Below are 19361 nucleotides of genomic sequence, written 5' to 3'. Positions count from 1 at the left end.
AGAAAGAATAGACAATCTTGCTTTATCCTTATATTTATTGGAAAAGGTTCTATTATGTCCCATTGCATGAAATGTTTGTTTTTGCTTTTAGATTTTTAAAATTATTTTTAAAGGGTTCTCTAGGCTTATTCTTTGTAGAGTTTTAGCATAAATGAGCATTATACTTTGTCAGAGATTTTTTTTTCTGCATCCATTGATATAAGTATGTGGTTTTGGTTGGTTTTTGTATAATGATTACACTGATTATATTTTCCTAATGTTGAACTATCCTTGCCTTTCTTTTGTAAATCCAAGTTGGCCATGAGGAATTATTTCTTGAATTACTGAAGTCTCTTTTATTGAAAAATTAATCTACATCATTGATAATTGGACTATAGTTCTACTGTACTTATTTTTTTCTGTGTTTAGGTATTAAGACTATGTTTATTTCATAAAAGGAATATAATGGGGTTACTTTTACAATTTTGAGAATTGTGTAGTATTGATCCTAAGTATTTGATAGAATTCTTCTAGGATTCTAACAGGACCAGAAATTGTTTTTCTTTTATAGGTAGCTCTCTTTTAAGATTGGCTCATTTAAAATCTCTATTTGGTCTTCTCTTAATTTGAATTTTTGAAGGTATTCTGTTCTTTTGCATAAAGCTGTGCACAGATTCTGAAATTTTTATTTCTTCTGATTTTGTGATTTCTCCTTGTTAATTTGCTTTTTTGTTGACTTGATCTCCTGATTTCTTATTTTTAAATAGCTTGGCTAAAAGCTATCAATCTTGTCTTTAAAAAAAAAAAGTTCAAATCCATCCTCAGACACTTAATACTTCCTAGTTGTGTGACCATGGGCAAGTCAACTCCAATTGCCTCAGCAAAAAAAAAAAAAAAAAAAATATATATATATATATATATATATATATATATATATATATATGTATGTATGTATGTATGTATTGTTTTGCATAACTTCACATGTGGTTTCTTAATTGTAAGTGCAGATAAGGAAGAGAAGCTAGAACTCAAAAATCTTAAAAACAAATATTTTTAAAAATTGTTTTGAATGTAATAGGGAAAATAGTAAATAAATTTAATAATTTCTATTTTATCAGTTCAATTTTCCTCTAATTTTTAATATCTCTTCTTTTGTGTTTACTTTAGACTTATTTGTTGTCCCTATTCTTCAGGGGATTGGAGCTCTTGATTCACTGATATTATTGGGGAATCTTGAGGGAAAAGGCAGATATTTCCTAGAAATTAGGGGTAACTGATCTTTTGAGGAAAATGGATCTATTTCATAAAATCATACCCACAAAGGGGGGACAATGCTTTTTCCCAGAAGTCAATTACTTAACTTTTTATGAAGTGCCTATTATGTAGCAGGCACTGGGCTAAATACTTTGGGAATACACAGAAAGGCAAAATCAGTACCTCTCTCAAGGAGCTTAAAATCTACTGGGGAAGACAAAGGCAAACAACTATGTATACACCAGATATATAAAGTTGATAAACTGGGGTTAATCAAGAAAGAGAAGACACCAGAATTTAAAAATATAAAGGTTTCTGGTAGAAATGAGATTTTTGCTGGGACTTCTGCTTCTCCCCAGACTGCTGGATCTTCATCTGGGTCATATCACTGATCATATTCTTCTAGAGTGATCTCCTAGGTGTTTGTCTTTTTTTTTCCTGCCACACTATTTTATTTGGTGATACCATTAGCTCCCATGGATTTGATTTTTATCTCTTTGTTGATAATTCTTAAATCTACTTATCTAGCCGTAACCTCTCTGCTGACCTCCAGTATCATATTTCTATCATTGTCCCCACAGCCTCCCTTTTCTTATCTTCCCTGTTACTGAGTGTGTACCACCATCTTCCCACCAATCATCCAGGTTTCCAACCTAAGGGTCATCCTCAACTCCTTCCTCACCATCTCATATCTAATCTGTTGCCAAAGTTTTGACTTGACTTTGCAATATTTCTTCTATATGCTCCCTTCTCTCCCCCTTTTTATCTTCCCCTCCTGGCTTTCTAGGCTTCTTTCAAGTCTCAGGTAAATTCTCACCTTTCACAAGAATTCTTTCCTGATCCCCCCCTTAATCCTAATGCCTTTTCTGTTGATTATTTCCCATTCATTCTCTGCATAATTAATTCTAAATATTTGTTTGCATGTTATTTCCCCTATTAGACTATGAGTTCTGGAGAGCAGGGGATGTTTTTCCCTTTCCTTTGTATTCCTATGCTTAGCACAGTGATTGACAGTGAGCATTTAATAAATATCAATAGACTAATAGACTTACCCCATTGAGATATAAGGTTCAAATAAAATAATATAAAAATGAGAAAAAAAAGTCTTTTGCACACTTAAAAGTTAGACAATTTGTGGATCATTAAAAAAAATTATAAACCAATAAAGAAGTACTGCCTGGTGGACACTAGTTTGGGAATACGGGTAAGCAATTTCCTCAGATTCAGCCAAGCAATAAGTAAAAGCAGGGATTTGAACTCAGGTCTTCTAGACTCCAAGCTCTATGCCCTCTTCATTCTATCAAGCTACCTTTTCTCATCAGGTGTACCACAGGTTTTTGGAGCAGAGAATTCAACCTTCTCGGTGTATTAAAAAAATAAACAGACCAAGAAAGAGAACGACTGGTCCAAAGTCATTTGGTGAATTAGACATTACATAATATTTCTCAAGAAAGGACCCCCACTAAGATCTTAGCCCTCTCTCAAATCTAACTTCAAAGACCCCGCCCCTTTTCCTATTAGGCCACGCCCTCTTTCTAGCCCCTCCCACTTCCCTTTCTGGCTCTTAGAGTTCTTTCTCTGTCCCTAAACTACACTACTTTCTCCCATACTCTTTTTGGCCTCCAAGCCTCTTCTTTCTCCCTCTTCTTGGACAGTCCCACCTTATTTTCTTACCCCGTCCTTTTCTCTTTGTCCCTCCTCCCTCTTCTCCCAAACACATCTCCTCGGGGCCCCTCCCCTTTTCCTAGCCCCTCCCCCTCTCGCTCCTCCCCCACCCCTCCCTCCTAGTCCCCGCAGCCTCCCCCTGCCTCCAGATGGAGGCGGCGGCAGCCAATGAGAGGGCGGCTTCACATCCGGGGCTCCCGGCGCGGCCGTCGCCTCCCGCTCACACACGGCCATGGCGGAGGTGAGTGAACCGGGGTTGGCCGAGGACCGCCCGCCGCCGCTGCTGTATTCCCCTAGACCTCCATCTCCCGGGGGCCATGGCCCCTCCTGGCCCACACCTGACGAGACACAGATGGGGACAGGAGCCGAGACTGGGGGGGGAGGGTTTATAGCGGGCGCGAGGACCCGAGCCGGGCCGCCTCCTGCCCGGGGCCGCGCGCAGCTTTCCTCTCCCCCCCCCAACCGCCAACCGCCCCCGGCTGCCACATAGCGAGCCTCGGGCCGAGCTCCGCGGCGGCGCAATAGTGAGCCGCGGGCCGGGGTGCGCATGTGCGGCGGCTGGCCTCGGCTCTGCTGGACTGGAGGGGGGGGCGGAGGAGTGGGGCGGCTGCGGGCGGCCGAGTGGAGGGGGTGGGGAGTGGAGCGGAGTTGGGGCTGGGAATGGGAGGGGGGCGGGCCGCGCGCTGCGCTAGGGGAACTGGAGGGGAAGAGGGGGCGGCGTGCGCCTCCCCTACGCTTGCAAACTTTGCGGAGCTCGCTAATGGTACGCTAAGGCTTAGCGTCCTGGTGGAAGAGGAGCTGGAGGTTGGGGGGAGCCGGGAATCGGAGATCTTCCTCCCCTCTCCGCGTTCCCCCCACCTCTCCAGTTCTTGCTCCGCGACTTTGCAAGACCCGCTTCATCCATCTTAGTGTCGCGGCGCGTTTGCAAACTTTGCTGAGCGCTCCCCGCGTTGTTTGCGCCGGAGAAGGAGCGCTTGCCCTGGGTCCTGCTAGACGGTCCATTGGCCGGGTGCGGCGGGTGGGCGGGGCTCTCCCAGGATTTTTCGAAGGAGTTGCTCGGGGTGGGGAGGGGAGAAGAGGGGAGGGAGGAGAAGGGAATGTTTGCGGCGCTGCGTTACTCTTTCTGCGCGTTGCGTGAACGCGGCTGCTTGGTAGACCTGGGAGGTTTGAGTTTTGCTGCAACGGAGCTAGCTACCTGGGTTTCCCCCCAGTCCTCCGGGGTGGCTAAGAAACTTTTGCATAGGCAGTTACGCTTGAACCTGGGACCTAGGTAAGACTCTGCAGCAAATGTCGGGCCGGGAGGAAGGGAAGAAAGAGGGCTTTGGGATTTGAGATCCCCAAAAAAGATAGCTCTGGAAAAAACCTTAAAGGAGGGAGACGATTGCATAAGTTCCCACTGTGAGTCAGAGGCCGAGACCAACACTCGAAGTCAAATCTGCTTATTCCTCTCCACTTTTTCCCCCCGGTCCTGGACTCTTTCCACTTCTCCTTATTGCTTCTCTCACACTAGAAAAGTGGGCAATACAGGTAGCAGTATTATTCGTAACCTCGGTGGTTAATGTGCTGTGTTGTACGAAAGCAGTCTGGGTAAGGTCCCTCTTGCTTTATTCCTTGGCAAGGTAACATTTAAATATTGCTCATGGCCTGGGTTGCTTTCTTAGTAAAACCTGGAGGATAGATGTCCTTCTGTTGAACGTTTGGTACTGATTGAAGTCATTAATTTCAATAGATGAGAATGTTGGGGCAGGCATTTTGTTGTACCAGAGCCATTGAAGCAATCCTGGACAATTTCTGGTGGCTGCTTGCTCTGCTCCATTATCCCCCACCACATGAATTCATTCAAGTTTCCGTTCATTCAGCAAGCATTAAGCATCTACTATATGCCAGTCACTGGGGATACAAAGTAGCTTCAACACAGCCTTGTCTTGCTCTGTAGAAACTGAAAATGTTATAGACATTCGCGTTGTCAATAGACAAAAGGGAGTGAAATGACTGCTAAAAGAGAGCCAGGTAAATGTAAGAATTTGAGGAGGGAAAGATTACTTTGAGGGTAGAGAGTATTTCTGAAAAGACAAGCTTTCATCTGAGAGATCTGAAAGAAGGTAAAGACTAAAGCAGAATGAGATAGGGAGGAGAGGTGAGAAAGCGAAGACCAGGACAGAGGATTAAGAATAATTCTATTTTACTGGAATTCATAGTATGTAGAAGAAAGAGTTTGTATGAGAGAAGCCGGCCTGATCTAGATTATGGAAGTTCTTGAATATTAACAGGCTTAAAACCCAGAACTCATTACTACTAAAAGTCCTGAGACAAGGCAGAGTGAAGTAGCCAAAAGAATTCTGGGCTTAGAGTAAAAGCACTTGAGTCTTAGTTCTGACTTGAGCAATGAGGAATTCAGGCTCAGTAGGTAAAACATTTGGCCTAAAATCAAGAAAACAAGTTCAAATTCAGCCTCAGACACTTACTAGTGATGTAGGATGGACAAGTCACTTAACTGCTATCTGCTTCAGTTTCCTCATCTGCAAAAGGGGAATAATAATTAGTATCCTCCTCCCAGAGTTGTTGTGAAGATCAAATAAGGTAAAACACTTTGGAAATCTTAAAATGCTAAATAAATGCTAGCAGATATTCTGTTAGCTTTACCGTCAACCTGAATCTGAGTTTCCTCAACTATATATGATGGGGGTGATAATGATTATACCTCCTCCCTTCCAAGGTCATTATGCAGAAATGGCTAAATAAATTTAAAATATTCAAATGGATTTGTGATCTCATTGATTTAGATGTCTCCTTTAGAGATGCGGATTGCAGCACTTCTATGTTTGTTCAACTTGTTCTTGTCCATGTTCTTCTGTAAGGTTTTTGTCATGCAGAAATTCTTAAACCTTAAAGGGATAGAGACTAGACCTGTGATTTGTTTGATGGAGAGAGTTCCCTCTATTAATAGAAGTTGCACTTTTCCCTCCACTTGAAGTCTTAGAAAGTTACCTAGAGTAACTAGATGGGTTAGATGATGTGCCCAGATTCACATAATCGGTATGTAGCCAAGGCTGAATATTGGCTTTTATTATTGATAGTGTGTTACAAAGTACTGTGGGGATTTAGAGATGGCAGGTTTTCCACTTGGTATATTCAGAGAGGACTTTAAAGAGGAAGTTTCATTTGAGCTGGGCCTTGAAGAATAAATGGTGAGGCTTTTGGCAGGTGATTTAGTGGCCCAGGGAAGACCTTCCAAGAAGAAGAAAGTGTGGTGAAAGATAGAGACAAGAAATTAAAGGACATGCCTGGGTACAACCACTAGTACATTGTGCTCCAGCCAAACTGGGATATGAAAGAGAGGAACAAGATAAGCCTAGGAAGGTAGGGTACATTCAGATTGAAGATGGCCATCTGAAGAGTTTAGATTTATTTGGTCAGTGGAAAGTACTTGAGGATATTGAGTGCTTTTTTTTTTTTTTTTCTTTCTCTTCCTGCCTATTATACTTGTTCTTCAGTTGAAACTTGGAGCTAAATGGTGCCTAAGTCTTGGCTTAATGGAATGGACCAGCTAGTGTAAATCAGTTTCTGAAGAAATTATAACTATAGTTTTATCATATCTTGATTTTACTTTATTTTTTAAAAAAGAATGATTGGCCAGGGTTACCACTTGATATTTGCATAAAAGGATCTATCAAAAATATTGTCATTTAGTTCCTACAAAGGTTCCTTTTGCATTGTATGTGGTCTTCCTGAAAATCTAGTTGGTATTTAGATGAAGAGGAATGATCTTTTCAGTAAAGGATTGCTTTACCTAATAGCCAAAAGCACAGGAGCAGGGTTGATTCCTAGTCAAAGTTGTGTGAAAGATAGTTTCCCCCAGACCCTTCTGCCTAGCATGTCAGAGCAGGTCTTTCTGCCAATGATTCTTTGAGAGAGTTCGGTTTTTCTAAGAGGGCATCAAGACATTGAGCACCACCAGTGTCAAGCATGCATTCTCTAGCTTTCAAGTCCCAAAAATGGGCCATAAATCCATCTGTTATTGGTAGCATCTTCATCAGTTTTACTAGCTGGGCAGGGCAGTACTGCCAGCTTCATAGGAAAATTAAAGTGATTTACATCAGAGACTATTCCACAAGGAGCAACAGTTTTGCCCTGTTATTAAAGCATGGTTGAATCAGGGAATGTTCAACCATTTTGAAGTCGGGAATCTTTGGTCTCTGCCAACATTTTGTACCTCTTTGCCTTGCCCTGTCCTCCCATATTTTTCAGTAAATAAGTGTTTGGGTTCTTTCTTCATTCTGACTTGACTTTACTAAGTCTTTGGAAAGCTGGGAAGGACATAGGGATGTAAGACATGAATCCTACTTGTGAATGAACTAAGTCTGATTGGGAAGACAAGCTATGATTAAGATACATAATACAATATGAGATCTGACTTCCCAAGTGCTGTGAATATTTTTGTTTTGTTTTGTTTTTGCTAAGGTAGTTGGGGGTTAAGTGACTTGCCCAGGATCATACAGCTAGGAAGTATTGTGTCTGAGACTCCAGGGTGTGAATGGCTTTTAAAACAACTATAGCAAGACTTTTTAATGTCTTAATTATATCCAAGTGGTAACTTTTGGAGGCTACATATGGTCCCCTGGTGTTCCTGAAATGCAAGTTAGTTATAGAGGAATTTATCATTACTATGAGCTCTACTTTCATAAGGCTTGCTACTTTATAGATATCCCAGACAGCCTGACTCTTGCTGTTGAGTCACACTAGGTGTTAACATAATATTCATAACAGTGGCTTGTTTACAAAGAGAACAACTTGACTCTAGCCACTGAAAAGAGAGCTTAAAGAGAAACAGAGGCATTAAAGTGATAGGGCTGCCCTTGAATGAACTGTGGCAGCTACTGCAGAAAGCACAGGATTGCATAGTAACCCTGTAAGGAAAACCTTGGTAAGGTTAGGTGGCTCAGAGAAAGAAGGTGCATCCTGAAAGCAGGCTTTGGCTAAACTCTACCAGTATTTAGTGTTTGCTGGGCACATTGAAAAGCTAAATAAATGCCTGTGGAAGGCTTGGATAGAGGAGTTATTTTAAATTGGATTTTTTTTCTTCATTATTTTCATAAAATCAACCTCCAGGCTATGGAGACCTTGGGTTCACAAAGGCAGTTTGTTGCTTCCCAAAGTATGTATAGATTTCCCATAGATTCAGAATCAAGTAAGAATATTGTTCCCCAGAGATGAATTGGGCTTTTAGGATCACTGGTACCTTCACATAAGTTATCTTCTGTTACTTAAATCACATCTGGAACTGCTTTCACACCTAGTCTAGAAGCTCCAGGACAATCAGTTTTATGACTTTTATCTAAGATATCAGTTCATCAGCAAGCATTTATTAGGCCCCTTCAGTTTGCTAGGTATTAGCACACAGAGACAAAAATGAATTCATCTTTATTTTCAAAGGGCTTGTATATTATAGATGAAAAGAAACATGAAAGGATAAATTAAATATAAAATTAATGTAGAGGAGAACTGCTGAGGGCTTTGGGAAAGCTTCAAGTAGGAGAAAGCATTGAGCTGAGCTTTTATGAAAATTAAAGATTCTAAGGTTCTAAAGGATCCTGAAATTATTCCTCAAATATTTTATTTTAATGAGGAATGGGAAGGGCATGAGGTCTTTATTAATTCCCAGAAACCTAAATGCTTTCATTCTCCTTTTACAATATTCACCTACCATTTATATTGTACTTTATGCAGATAGGTTAAATGATGTGGCCTATAGAGCAAGTCAGTGGTAAAGCTGAGAAGGTCATCTGACTTATACTTGTCTCTTTTATGGCTTGCCTCCAAGAGAAATATTTTAGAGTAGTAATATGGAGTCAGGAAGAATCCATTCATATCTTACTAGTTCTGTGAACATGGACAAACCACTTAACTTCTAAGAACCTTCCAGCTCTTAAATCTATATACTTATTTATTTTTATATAATACACATATATTCTTAGCTCTTTCCACTTGTCTAGATTTAGTTCCAAGTGATATTATTTCTAACATTCCTGTCTGGTTGCAAAACAAATATTTGCTAGCATTGAAGATGTTCAGAAAACAAAATAGCGGGCCTTGAAAATAGCTCCCAAAGGCAAGTTTGGAGCAACAGCAACATTATGGGAATTAGTTACAAGGTTTTAAAAGATTCTAATTGGGGGACACTCAGGGAAAGAGTTTGCATGTGTGGAGCCAGGATCACTGCTTTTAAAGCAGAGACTATATAGAAAAAGTTGAGAAGATTAAGTTATCTGATGTTTTGAGATGGGGAGAAAGAAGAGACACCCTCATTCTCAATGAATAGTAGATGTGACTAATGTTATTTTTCATACTGAGAGATCTGGTCCTATAGAGTCAGCTAGATGGTACAGTAGATAGGGCACTGAGCCTGGAATTAGGAAAACCTGAATTAAAATCCATTCTTCAAGACTTAGTTATGTAATTCATAACAACTTACTTTTTCTCCATGTGTCTCAGTTTCTTCATCTGTAAAATGGGATAATAATATCTACATCTCAGGTATGTCTGAAAATCAAATGTAGATGATAATTATAAAGTGCTTAGCAGTGTTTAGCTCAGTGTCTGGTACATAATAGGTGCTTAATAAATCCTTTCTTCTTCCCTATTGGAAGTTGGCTACATAGAAGGGAGTTAAGTACCAAAAAGTCTTTCCTTTGTTTTACATAGTTTAGCATCTCTTGCCCTTTCTATACTATGGACTTTGGGAAAAGACAGATTCCATCCTAGGTTCAGCTAAGATAATTTAGTTTCTGATAAGCCAAAAAATCTGCATGCTAAGGATTAATAGGGGCCATTTCTCCAATATGATCTCATGGCTAGGTGAGGTCTTTGTGTTGTAGCTGGGCTGCTAATACATTTGTGGAAATGCATTTTCTTACTTTTGTCCCTTCAATAGCTGAATGACCATTGCAGTCATGTTCCTAAACTTTCACTGACCAAGTCACTGAAGCTGTTAGTTCATTTAGACGTCACAATCCTGCAACAATTTTCCCATAATCTAAAGTAAATGGTGAAAGGGGAAACGAGGGAGGTGGAGTATGACTATCAAGAAGTCTCTGGGCAGGAATGGGGCTTGAGGAAGTAGGGAACAATTTCTGGCAGACCATCATGTGATCCATTGGTGTCTGTTTCCTTCCATAGGCCTCGGCGGGGAGGCAGAGCCCGCGGGTGGTCTCCTACCCAGCTCACAGCCTATGCCCCGAGGAGCCCGGCCTGCAGACAGCAGCAGGTATTTGCCCTCAAGTTTTCATGGCTTCTCTCTCTGCTTCCAGCCACGGGCTTGGGCATCGGGCACTTGACTGCCAAGGCTGAGGCCAGTCCCTTCCTCCATCTGGCGGCTGGGTCTCTAACTTCAGTGCTATTTGTTTGTTTTAGGACAAGCTGGTGAGTGGAGACTGCCCAGGGCTTAGGCAGGACCCACCCACCCCTTGCTTCTCTCTGCTAGGCCATTGGGAACCCAGGATAGAGAAGAATACTGGGTTCTGTTCCAGATTCTCTGCTCCTTCCTGGCAAACAGCTGTCTTTGGCCTCATGGTTTGCTTGAACAAACAAGGGGATAAAGGGGGGAGCCTTGTAATGAGGTGTTTTCAACTCGTTAGGAAACATGATGGCAAAAGCAGTTGTAGCGCAGTTGACAGCCCTTTATAAGAGTGGTGTCAAGGGAGAAGACTCAAACCTCTTTTATGGGTTAGATCCAACCCTTAAATGATTGATTTGATTTGTGGTTTATACAAATCTGTGCAGTAGCAAGTGGTATTATAGAGCTTGACTTCAAGATTCCTCCAGCTAAAGTAAGACCTTGTGGGCAGGACTGGGGCCTAGATTGGACTTTCTGGAGAGTGGTGTCAGTCAAGGAAGAGGCTGGTGGACAGTCTGTCCAAAATGAAGTTATTTATAAAAAATAACTTTTGTATTATTTTAACAGATTTCTAAGACTCTTTCCCTTGCCTTAATGGTTTCAATTTTTCCCATCTTTCTCAGTATCTGTACTAGAAAAGCTAGGTATATTTTCTTGGAGTCATTCATGTTGTTGATAGACTACAATTGATATAACAACAGATATAAATATATATTAAGGACCTCTTATGTGGCTCTAGGAGAACATACCAAAATGAGTAAGACAGTCCCTTGCTTTAGGGAACTTCATTTTAATAGGACAGATACTAGACATTATTCAGATTAGAACAAGTACATGAGGAGAGTATAAATCACTGTGAAATCCAATGAGGATGGAATCATTTCCAGCTGAGGGAACAGAGTCTGCTTTATGAAGGGAGTTTGGCCTTTTAAAAATAGGTAGGATGGTAAAAGGCAATGTTGGGGTCAGGGGCAGCAGGAACTTTATTCCATTGAAGAACTGTCCTACAAATCAGGAGAACTTACTCAGATTGGTGTCCCCCACAGTTGTGTCCATGGGCTCTGATGACCACCGTTTCAACCTATCAGAGATCTTGTCCCAAAACTACGGTATCCGAGAAGAACAGGAGGGTGAAACTCGGGACAAAGAAAAATCATTAGAAGAACTGGAGAAAAGCTTCAACACATCTCAGGTACAGTGAGATCAATCCTCCATCCCTTGCAGAGATCATGGAACCCAGTTCTGAAATCTTAGAAGTTGACATTATGGGCAATAATTCATGCCTTTCTCCAAACCAAAACTTACTGTCATTTTTAGAGATCAGCTGCTGGACTAATAGAACAAAGGAAGTGAGCCAGGAGGTTGTATATCCTTTCTCTCCACACCCCAAGGTTTCTTTAAGTTGAGTTCAACAAAACCTTTTTCAGCCTTTCATAACCATTTTGACTTTTTATTCCCCACCCCTCTTATTTTTCTAATTATTTCCAAGGAGGAAACAAGGCCCATGGAAATGTATAAAAAACTGAAGAACTCCATCCCATCATCTCCTGTCACAATGAGTAGTAAAAACACTAGTTTATGTAATATATGTTATAGCTTGTGTTTGTGCTCCATTTTACTGTTTTGAAGTGCTCCATTATTTTTCTGCACTTCTGGAGTAAGTAGGATGGAGATTGTTATTCCTATCTGATATATGAGGAAATTAAGACCCAGAGCAGTTAAATACTTTGCCCAAATTCATATTATTCATAAGTGACAAAGCAGGATAGAAGCGTAAAGTGGAGGACTTCTGGTCTGTTGTAACCCTTAGCTCAGCCTTATCAAGATGTAGCACTTCCAAGATAGGAAGCACTCGGGAATGAGAGGGAAAGAAAAATTCAAAAGCTGTTTCTTGAAGGCACAGGAGGTGTCCACTATAGTTTATTGCAGGTTCACATTCTTAAGGATCTTGGTCTCTTTTAAGAGAGAATGAATATACTATGAAACAATTAGACAGTAAAACAGCATAACAAAGAACTGAATTATGTGTTATACACAGTGAGTACCAATCATTGAGGTTTGCTGTTTTAAGGAATGTTCCCAAAGGAGATGTCCCCTGAAGAATAGGGAAGGTTGAGACAAATATGCTTGATTGTCTGCATGTGTGCAGCTCACTCTAGTAGATTTCTTAATCCTGAGTTTTTCTCTTGATCCCGACTAATGAGTAAGGGTTAAAGTATTCTAAAAGGGTTGCTCTTGAGTCCATGAGTCTTTTGGTGATGTTTTCTCTTCTTCTTTCTTAGAGCAGCGACATGCCGTTTGAAGAGCTGCTTGCACTCTATGGCTATGAAGCATCAGATCCAATTTCAGAGCAGGAGAGTGAGGGAAATGACATTGCCCCCAACCTCCCAGATATGACCCTGGATAAGGTAAGAGAGAACTGCACAACAGAGACAGATTACATGAAAAAATTGCAAACTGGTATGGAAACTAGGTTGACCTTATCCTTCATATCATGGCAGTTTTATGTTTGACTTAACCTTGTAAATCCTGTTCAAAATGTAACAACTTTGTAAAATTAACAAAGTCTGTCTCTTGCCAATATTTTCATCATTGGTTTAGACTGATTAATTGATAAAAAAGAAATTTTCCCTGGTCCTGGGGATGTTAGCTTATCCTAGATAAGAAGTGAGGACAGAAAGAAGATTGGGTAAGGGAAGAGGAACACAGATTTCTATAGAACATCATGACCTGTGGATTTCAGGCAGTTGGATCTGCCTAGAAATTCAGAGGAAATTTGCTAGGAGGCTCTTTTGTAGGACTGTCTTAAAGGGAATTCCTTGGGGGAGTTAATGAAGTTGGGGGTGGGGTTCTAATCCTTCTAGTACCTGGGGAAAATTTGCTTCATTCTGAACCTCAAGTTTTTAAAAAAAAAAATGTTTTTCACTTTCTTGTTAAAAGGAACAAATAGCGAAGGATTTGCTTTCAGGGGAAGAAGAGGAGGAGACACAGTCATCAGCTGATGACCTAACCCCATCTGTCACTTCCCATGACGCATCGGACCTGTTCCCCAACCAGGCCAGCTGTAGGTTTTACTACCAATGTTTGAGAGTTTTGATAGTTGGACTTAAATTCAGCCCCTCTGCTCACAAGATTGAGCTCTCTTTATGTAGGGGGCAGTTGGAGAGGACCTCCCCACCCCCCAGAAGAGTCCCCTTGGTCTTCTCTAAGGGATGTTGCTTACATCTCCTGGTTTCCTTTTTTCCCAGGTCCAAATCACATATTTAGAATACAGTACAGCCCTTTGTGTAGTGTCTCTGTATCTCTTTTTTTCTCTTCTTTTCCTCTTCCCCTCCTCCCCTTTCCCTTTCTCTACTCCTCTTCCTCCTGCTCTCTCCCCTTAATATAGGGGGTTAGGGTGGAATGGAAAGAGTCTTAGTTACAGAGACTTAGATCTTCTGAGTCTCCCATTTAGCTTTGTGGTCTTAGACAATTCATTTGTCATTTCTAAACCTTACTTCTTGTGAACAACATGAAGAAAAGAATCCTTGTACTTTAAAACTCATAATGTAGAAAAATATGAATAGTTATTTGTCTCCAGAGGTGTGAGCTGTCATTTTTATTATTCATGGCCCCATCCATAGCATAAAATAAAGCAGTTCTACAAGCCAAGTTTTAACTGCCCCTATGTTACTGTTTTGCTTTTCCCAAAGCACATTTCCTTGCTGATGAAGACAAAGAGCCTTGTTTTTCTTCCTCATCTGACTCAGAAGAAGACTCTCTGCCCTCCAACGAGTGTAAGAAAGTGAGTGATCTATGGAGGTGCTTTGAGAATAGACACTGAAGTGGGATGGGAACCTAAGAGAACCCTAGGCCTCAACATTTCTGAGAATCACTTTATAGGAGAAGATGGGGCTCAGCATAAGGAAAAAAGGATTCTTTCACCTCAGGAAGTCATTTCATTCCACTTCTTTAAGTCTGTTTTTTCCTCTGTGAAATGGTACAGTTATAGATAAACAGACATCAAATGTTCTGTTTACTCTTCCCAAGCTACTTGGGTAGGGTTGGGTGGTAACTAGGGCAGGAACCAACAAAAAAAATTCCCACCTGGGAGGACACACCAAGGGAACTGACCAGCATGCACTTGTAGAAACAGCAAGCGGGATGCTTGGAAAATAGCTACCCAAACCATCTGCATTCTGGGAGCCCCATGAAAGGCCTCATGTGCCTTATTATTGTGAGTAATTCTTCTGGCACATTGGCTTTTCAGGAGATCATGATTGGACCTCAGTACCAGGCTGTGATTCCCACCCTTCACTTAAACAGACACAGTGAAAAAGGTAAGCAGTGAGTGTTTGAGACCTTGGAGCCAGAGCATGTGGCGAGATGGGAAGGGTGGGGCAGAAAGAAGAAATGGTCCCTTGTCTGAGAGTGACAGATGTCTCCTAAGTCAGCAAATCCATCTATTCAACAAATGTTTCTAAAGCATGTGTGTTGGCAGTCCCATGATCCTGTCTTTGGGCCTTCCCCAATGTTTAGTGTGCATGCTGAACTCAATCAATGCCTAATGTTTGAAGGAATGCCTTCGGATGCAGACAATCAGATGTTAAAGTGACTCTGAGCAAGTTACTTTCTCTCTCTGAGTGAGCAAGCAGGAAAGTAAGAGGAATAGAACTATGGGTCCCCTCCAGGCCAATCTTAGCACAAATATTGGCCAGATTCTTAAGAGTTCCATTTTGTTTTATTGCTCTGTAAACACTCAAGGTAAAATGGGTCATAAAAATGCTGCACAATCTCTCAGACCTTAAAATTTCCCTTACTATTTGTTGTAGATAATGGGTAACTGTCACTACTAGTACAAAAGGATACCTTATCTGGTGTAAATTCTTTTAAACATCTCATAATAGCTTCAAGGAAAAGATTCCGTTCACAAACTAGCAAACAATTACAAATACTTATTCAGTGAGCAACCAAGTGTCATTAGAAAAACTCAGTCTGTAAATTTACATTTCAAATCTGGCCTCAAATACTTACTGGCTGGGCAACTTACCTAACCCTGTTTGCCTAAGTTTTCTCATGAGTAAAGTGACATGTACTAGAGAAGGAAAGGGTAAACCCTTCTACCAAGAAAACCCAATTAGGGTCTAACAAATTTAGACACAACTGAACAAAAAATATGTGCAAGTTTTATGTTTTAGAAGACTTAGGTTTTTTAATTTACCTTACAAGATAGCCTGAATAGCAGTACTGTTGGGCTTAGAGATTAATGTCCTGAGTGACACAATAGAGAAAGCAGCTGCTCTTGAAGTCGGAAAAATCTGGATTCAAATATGGCCTCAGGGACTTAATTAGCAGTTTTACCTTGGACATTTAACACTGCCTCAATTTCCTCATTTGTAAAATGGGGATAATAATAGTACCCACCTTTTAAATATGTAATGAGGATGCAGTAAGGTTTTTTTTTTAATTTAAATTTTATTTTATTTAATAATAACTTTGTATTGACAGAATCCATGCCAGGGTAATTTTTTACAACATTATCCCTTGCACTCGCTTATGTTTCGTTTTTTCCCCTCCCTCCACCCCACCCCCCACCCCCCGATGGCAAGCAGTCCTATATATGTTAAATATGTTGCAGTATATCCTAGATACAATACATATTTGCAGAACCGAACAGTTCTCCTGTTGCACAGGGAGAATTGGATTCAGAAGGTAAAACTAACTCGGGAAGAAAATCAAAAATGCAAATAGTTCACATTCGTTTCCCAGTGTTCCTTCTTTGGGTGTAGCTGTTTCTGTCCATCATTTATCCATTGAAACTCAGTTAGGTCTCTTTGTCATAGAAATCCACTTCCATCAGAATACATCCTCATACAATATCGTTGTCGAAGTGTATAATGATCTCCTGGTTCTGCTCATCTCACTTAGCATCAGTCCATGTAGGTCTCTCCAAGCCTCTCTGTATTCATCCTGCTGGTCATTCCTTACAGAGCAATAATATTCCATAACATTCATATACCACAATTTTCCCAGCCATTCTCCAATTGATGGGCATCCATTCATTTTCCAGTTTCTAGCCACTACAAACAGGACTGCTACAAACATTTTGGCACATACAGGTCCCTTTCCCTTTTTTAGTATCTCTCTGGGGTATAAGCCCAATAGAAACATGCAGTAAGGTTTTGAAAGTGCTTAGTAAAGTGACATATAGTAGGTATTATATAAATACTGGTTTTCATTCTAATTGTACCCTTCTTCCTAGTGCCCTTCCCCCTTTCCACCCTAAAGTATGATGTGTATGTGCTTTTTTTTTTATGAAAATTTTTGTTATTTTATAGAAGAAATACCTTCAAAGAATACAAGTGACAAAATCAGAGGACCTTTAAAATACAGTTTTAAGTTCAAAGTATAGTTTTGAGGGAAGTATTGGGTAAAGGTACCCTTAAATTGAGACAATTTCTTAGACTGAATCACACTAGTTGATGGACTGTGGTTCACCAGCTGTTTTATTTTATTAGTCTTCATACTCCATCACTTGAATGCTTAAGGGGATCACTTTAGCTCTTGTATGGGCATCATCTGGGTACTGGCTGAAAGCTACTCAGCATAGACTTAGGGAGACAATGACCCTGAGACATCTATGCTGAAAGATGGGGATAGTGGTATGTTACAGCATTAGACTTGTCCATTTAGAGTCCAAGTTGAGGTGTGATGTATAATCTATAGGGTAAGACTCCCTTACCTGTTTGACCCAGGGATTATAATCTGGGAATAATTTTGAACAATCAGTTCATAACTTGATGTTGTTTGCAAATGATAGGCAAGGTTATAGTCAAACAGGCAGGAGATTTTATCATTTGAAATGGATGGACATAAGTGGGAAGATGAGTCAGGGTGTTCTTGGAGCTTGAAAGCTCCTTTGCTATATACTATTTATTGAAACGTCCCAGCAGCATATATCCATGAGTATTGCTTTAACATAAGATTATGCATGTCTAAGTGACAGCTGGCATTTTTCCAAAACTTCACTGATATATGCTGATGTGTCAGCATAAACATTTAAACCTGGATCAACTTGAGATCATAATAAATAAATCAAATCTATAGTCCCCAGAGATTCTACCTAACATAATAAGTTCCTCTGCTGATGATTTAGAGCAGGATTTAGTTGGCATTAATAATATTGGTATTAATAACAAGACATTTGGATTGTTTCAGGTTTTTTTCTATCAGCAAAAATCTATCTCACCCTCTTACCTGACTCTCTTTCCCCTCAATTGAGAACTAAAGAAAAACAAAACCTTTTAAAAACAAATATAGTCAAATCAAAATAAATCTCTACATTGGCCACATCACAACTCAGTTTGGGGCTTGTAAGTTTTCAGTGCTTCCAGAGAGCTGTGATCTGAGGAGAGGTCTGTTCACTGTCCTTGTCAAAGCTCTGTGAGAAGATCTGCTTTATTTTGTGTGTTTGGGGTTCAGTATATTGCTACTGGAGTTAGTCACTATTAGCCTATTGGGAAGGTCTGCGGACTCAGGCAGCTGAATTAAACTTGCTCTACTTGGGTCTTCATCTCCTGCTCTGGTTATTCTGTTGTGGGTTTGTATTAAAACTGAGTCTCCGCTTTGCTTTAGGGCTTTGAGCTGCACACCCACGTTTTTGGAACTTGTTCCTTGCTATTACACAGGTAGGGTCCCTGTAACTTCAACTGTTCCTTTAGCCCCAGAAAACTGTGACCCAGACCTGTATAGTATGCAACAGGTCTGCTAGATGACAGCCATATCTGCTCTCTGTGCAAGAACATAAATTCTCTGGGTCCTTTTTTGACCAGATGTTGATCCCATTACTGTTCATGAGCACTGAGCTGCTCCATGCCACTTCTGCCTTGCTGCTGTGCTGCTAAGCCAGCCTCCATCAGTGTTCATAGATCCCTTTGTATCTTCCTAAACTGCCCTGCACTGGAAGAACAACTCACTCTGACTTGTTTTTGGCTTTCCTAATGAGGTTTTGATCTAATCTGCTTTCTAGTTCATTGTGGACTAATTAAAAGTGTTACATCCCTATTGACTATATTATCCCACCTGCCCAAATGTCTCTTATTCTACATTTTATGTTCTTTACCTCTTCATCAACAGATGGATAGTATGTTTCATCATTAGTCCTCTTGGAATTATGGCTGGTCATTTACCAATCAGAATTCCCAATTCTATTGAAATTGTTGTTTGTATTAATTTAATATTAACGTCAGTATAAAAATTAAACCTGTTTCTGCTCACTTCACTCTGCATCAGTTCATACAAGTCTTCCTAGGTTTCTCTAGTTTCATTCTCTACCTCATTTCTGACAATATTATAATGTTCCATCACCATTCTATACAACTTGCTTAGCCATTCCACGATTGATGGACACCCTCTAAATTCCTGTTCTTTGCTATTTCAAAAAGCTATATTTTTGTGCATCCTCAGTTTGTTTTGCTTAGGACTAATTCCTCCCTTAATCTATTATCCCTCTAATTACCCTTTCCTTCCTATTTTCTCATTAAGTGAAATGTATTTCTGTACCCAAATATTATGTGTATGTGTGTATATTGTTCTTTCTTTTTAAACTTGGAGTGTCAGTTACTCCCCTTAGCCCTTTCTCCTGGTTTCTCTAGATATCTACTTGAACATCATGATTATGTAAGGTAACTTTTCTCTATAACCTTTCTTTCCCTTCCTTCCTCCCTTTCCCCAGTTATTTTTGTTCATTTGTATCTTTGTTTTCATTCTTAAGATTATTAAGATAGAATAGAACTTGGAATAGAATAGGATTCCTTTTATAATTCTTGATGAACAATTTATCTTTCTTGAGTTCCTTATCATTTTCATTACTGTTTACCTTAACTAGCTCCTGTATTTGAACTTGAAATTTCCTACCAGCTCTGGTCTCTTCATCAGGAATTTTTAGAAGTCCTTTATCTTATAGATAGAAAGTCCTTTTCTCTCCTCCCCTCCCCTCCTTAAGACACTTGAGTTTCTTAGGCTTGCTCAGTTTTGCTGAGCAAATTAGTATTTTTAAGTAATATTTAATTTAATTTTCCCAAGTACATAT

The 19361-nt window shown here is 40.2% G+C and overlaps 1 protein-coding gene across 4 annotated transcripts in view; it reads left to right on the top strand.

Annotated features, from left to right (window-relative positions):
- The first annotated feature begins 3041 nt into the window (after positions 1–3041).
- The window catches only part of MIER2 (MIER family member 2), a 47843-nt gene continuing 31523 nt past the window's right edge, over positions 3042–19361 (top strand). For 2 of the 4 annotated variants that reach the window (XM_051972415.1, XM_051972414.1), the window contains exons 1-7: positions 3042–3139; positions 10075–10162; positions 11338–11483; positions 12574–12699; positions 13232–13355; positions 13984–14075; positions 14541–14610. In XM_051972415.1, coding sequence (XP_051828375.1) covers positions 3131–3139; positions 10075–10162; positions 11338–11483; positions 12574–12699; positions 13232–13355; positions 13984–14075; positions 14541–14610 — 655 coding nt within the window. In that variant the 5' untranslated portion in view covers positions 3042–3130. Of the gene's footprint in view, positions 3140–4084; positions 4169–10074; positions 10163–11337; positions 11484–12573; positions 12700–13231; positions 13356–13983; positions 14076–14540; positions 14611–19361 lie in introns of those variants that run through there. The other 2 variants (XM_051972416.1, XM_051972418.1) reach the window with 2 other exon arrangements.

Source organism: Antechinus flavipes, chromosome 1 (assembly GCF_016432865.1).
Source record: "Antechinus flavipes isolate AdamAnt ecotype Samford, QLD, Australia chromosome 1, AdamAnt_v2, whole genome shotgun sequence".
Taxonomy (NCBI): Eukaryota; Metazoa; Chordata; class Mammalia; order Dasyuromorphia; family Dasyuridae; genus Antechinus; species Antechinus flavipes.
This window is presented reverse-complemented; position numbering and strand designations above follow the sequence as displayed.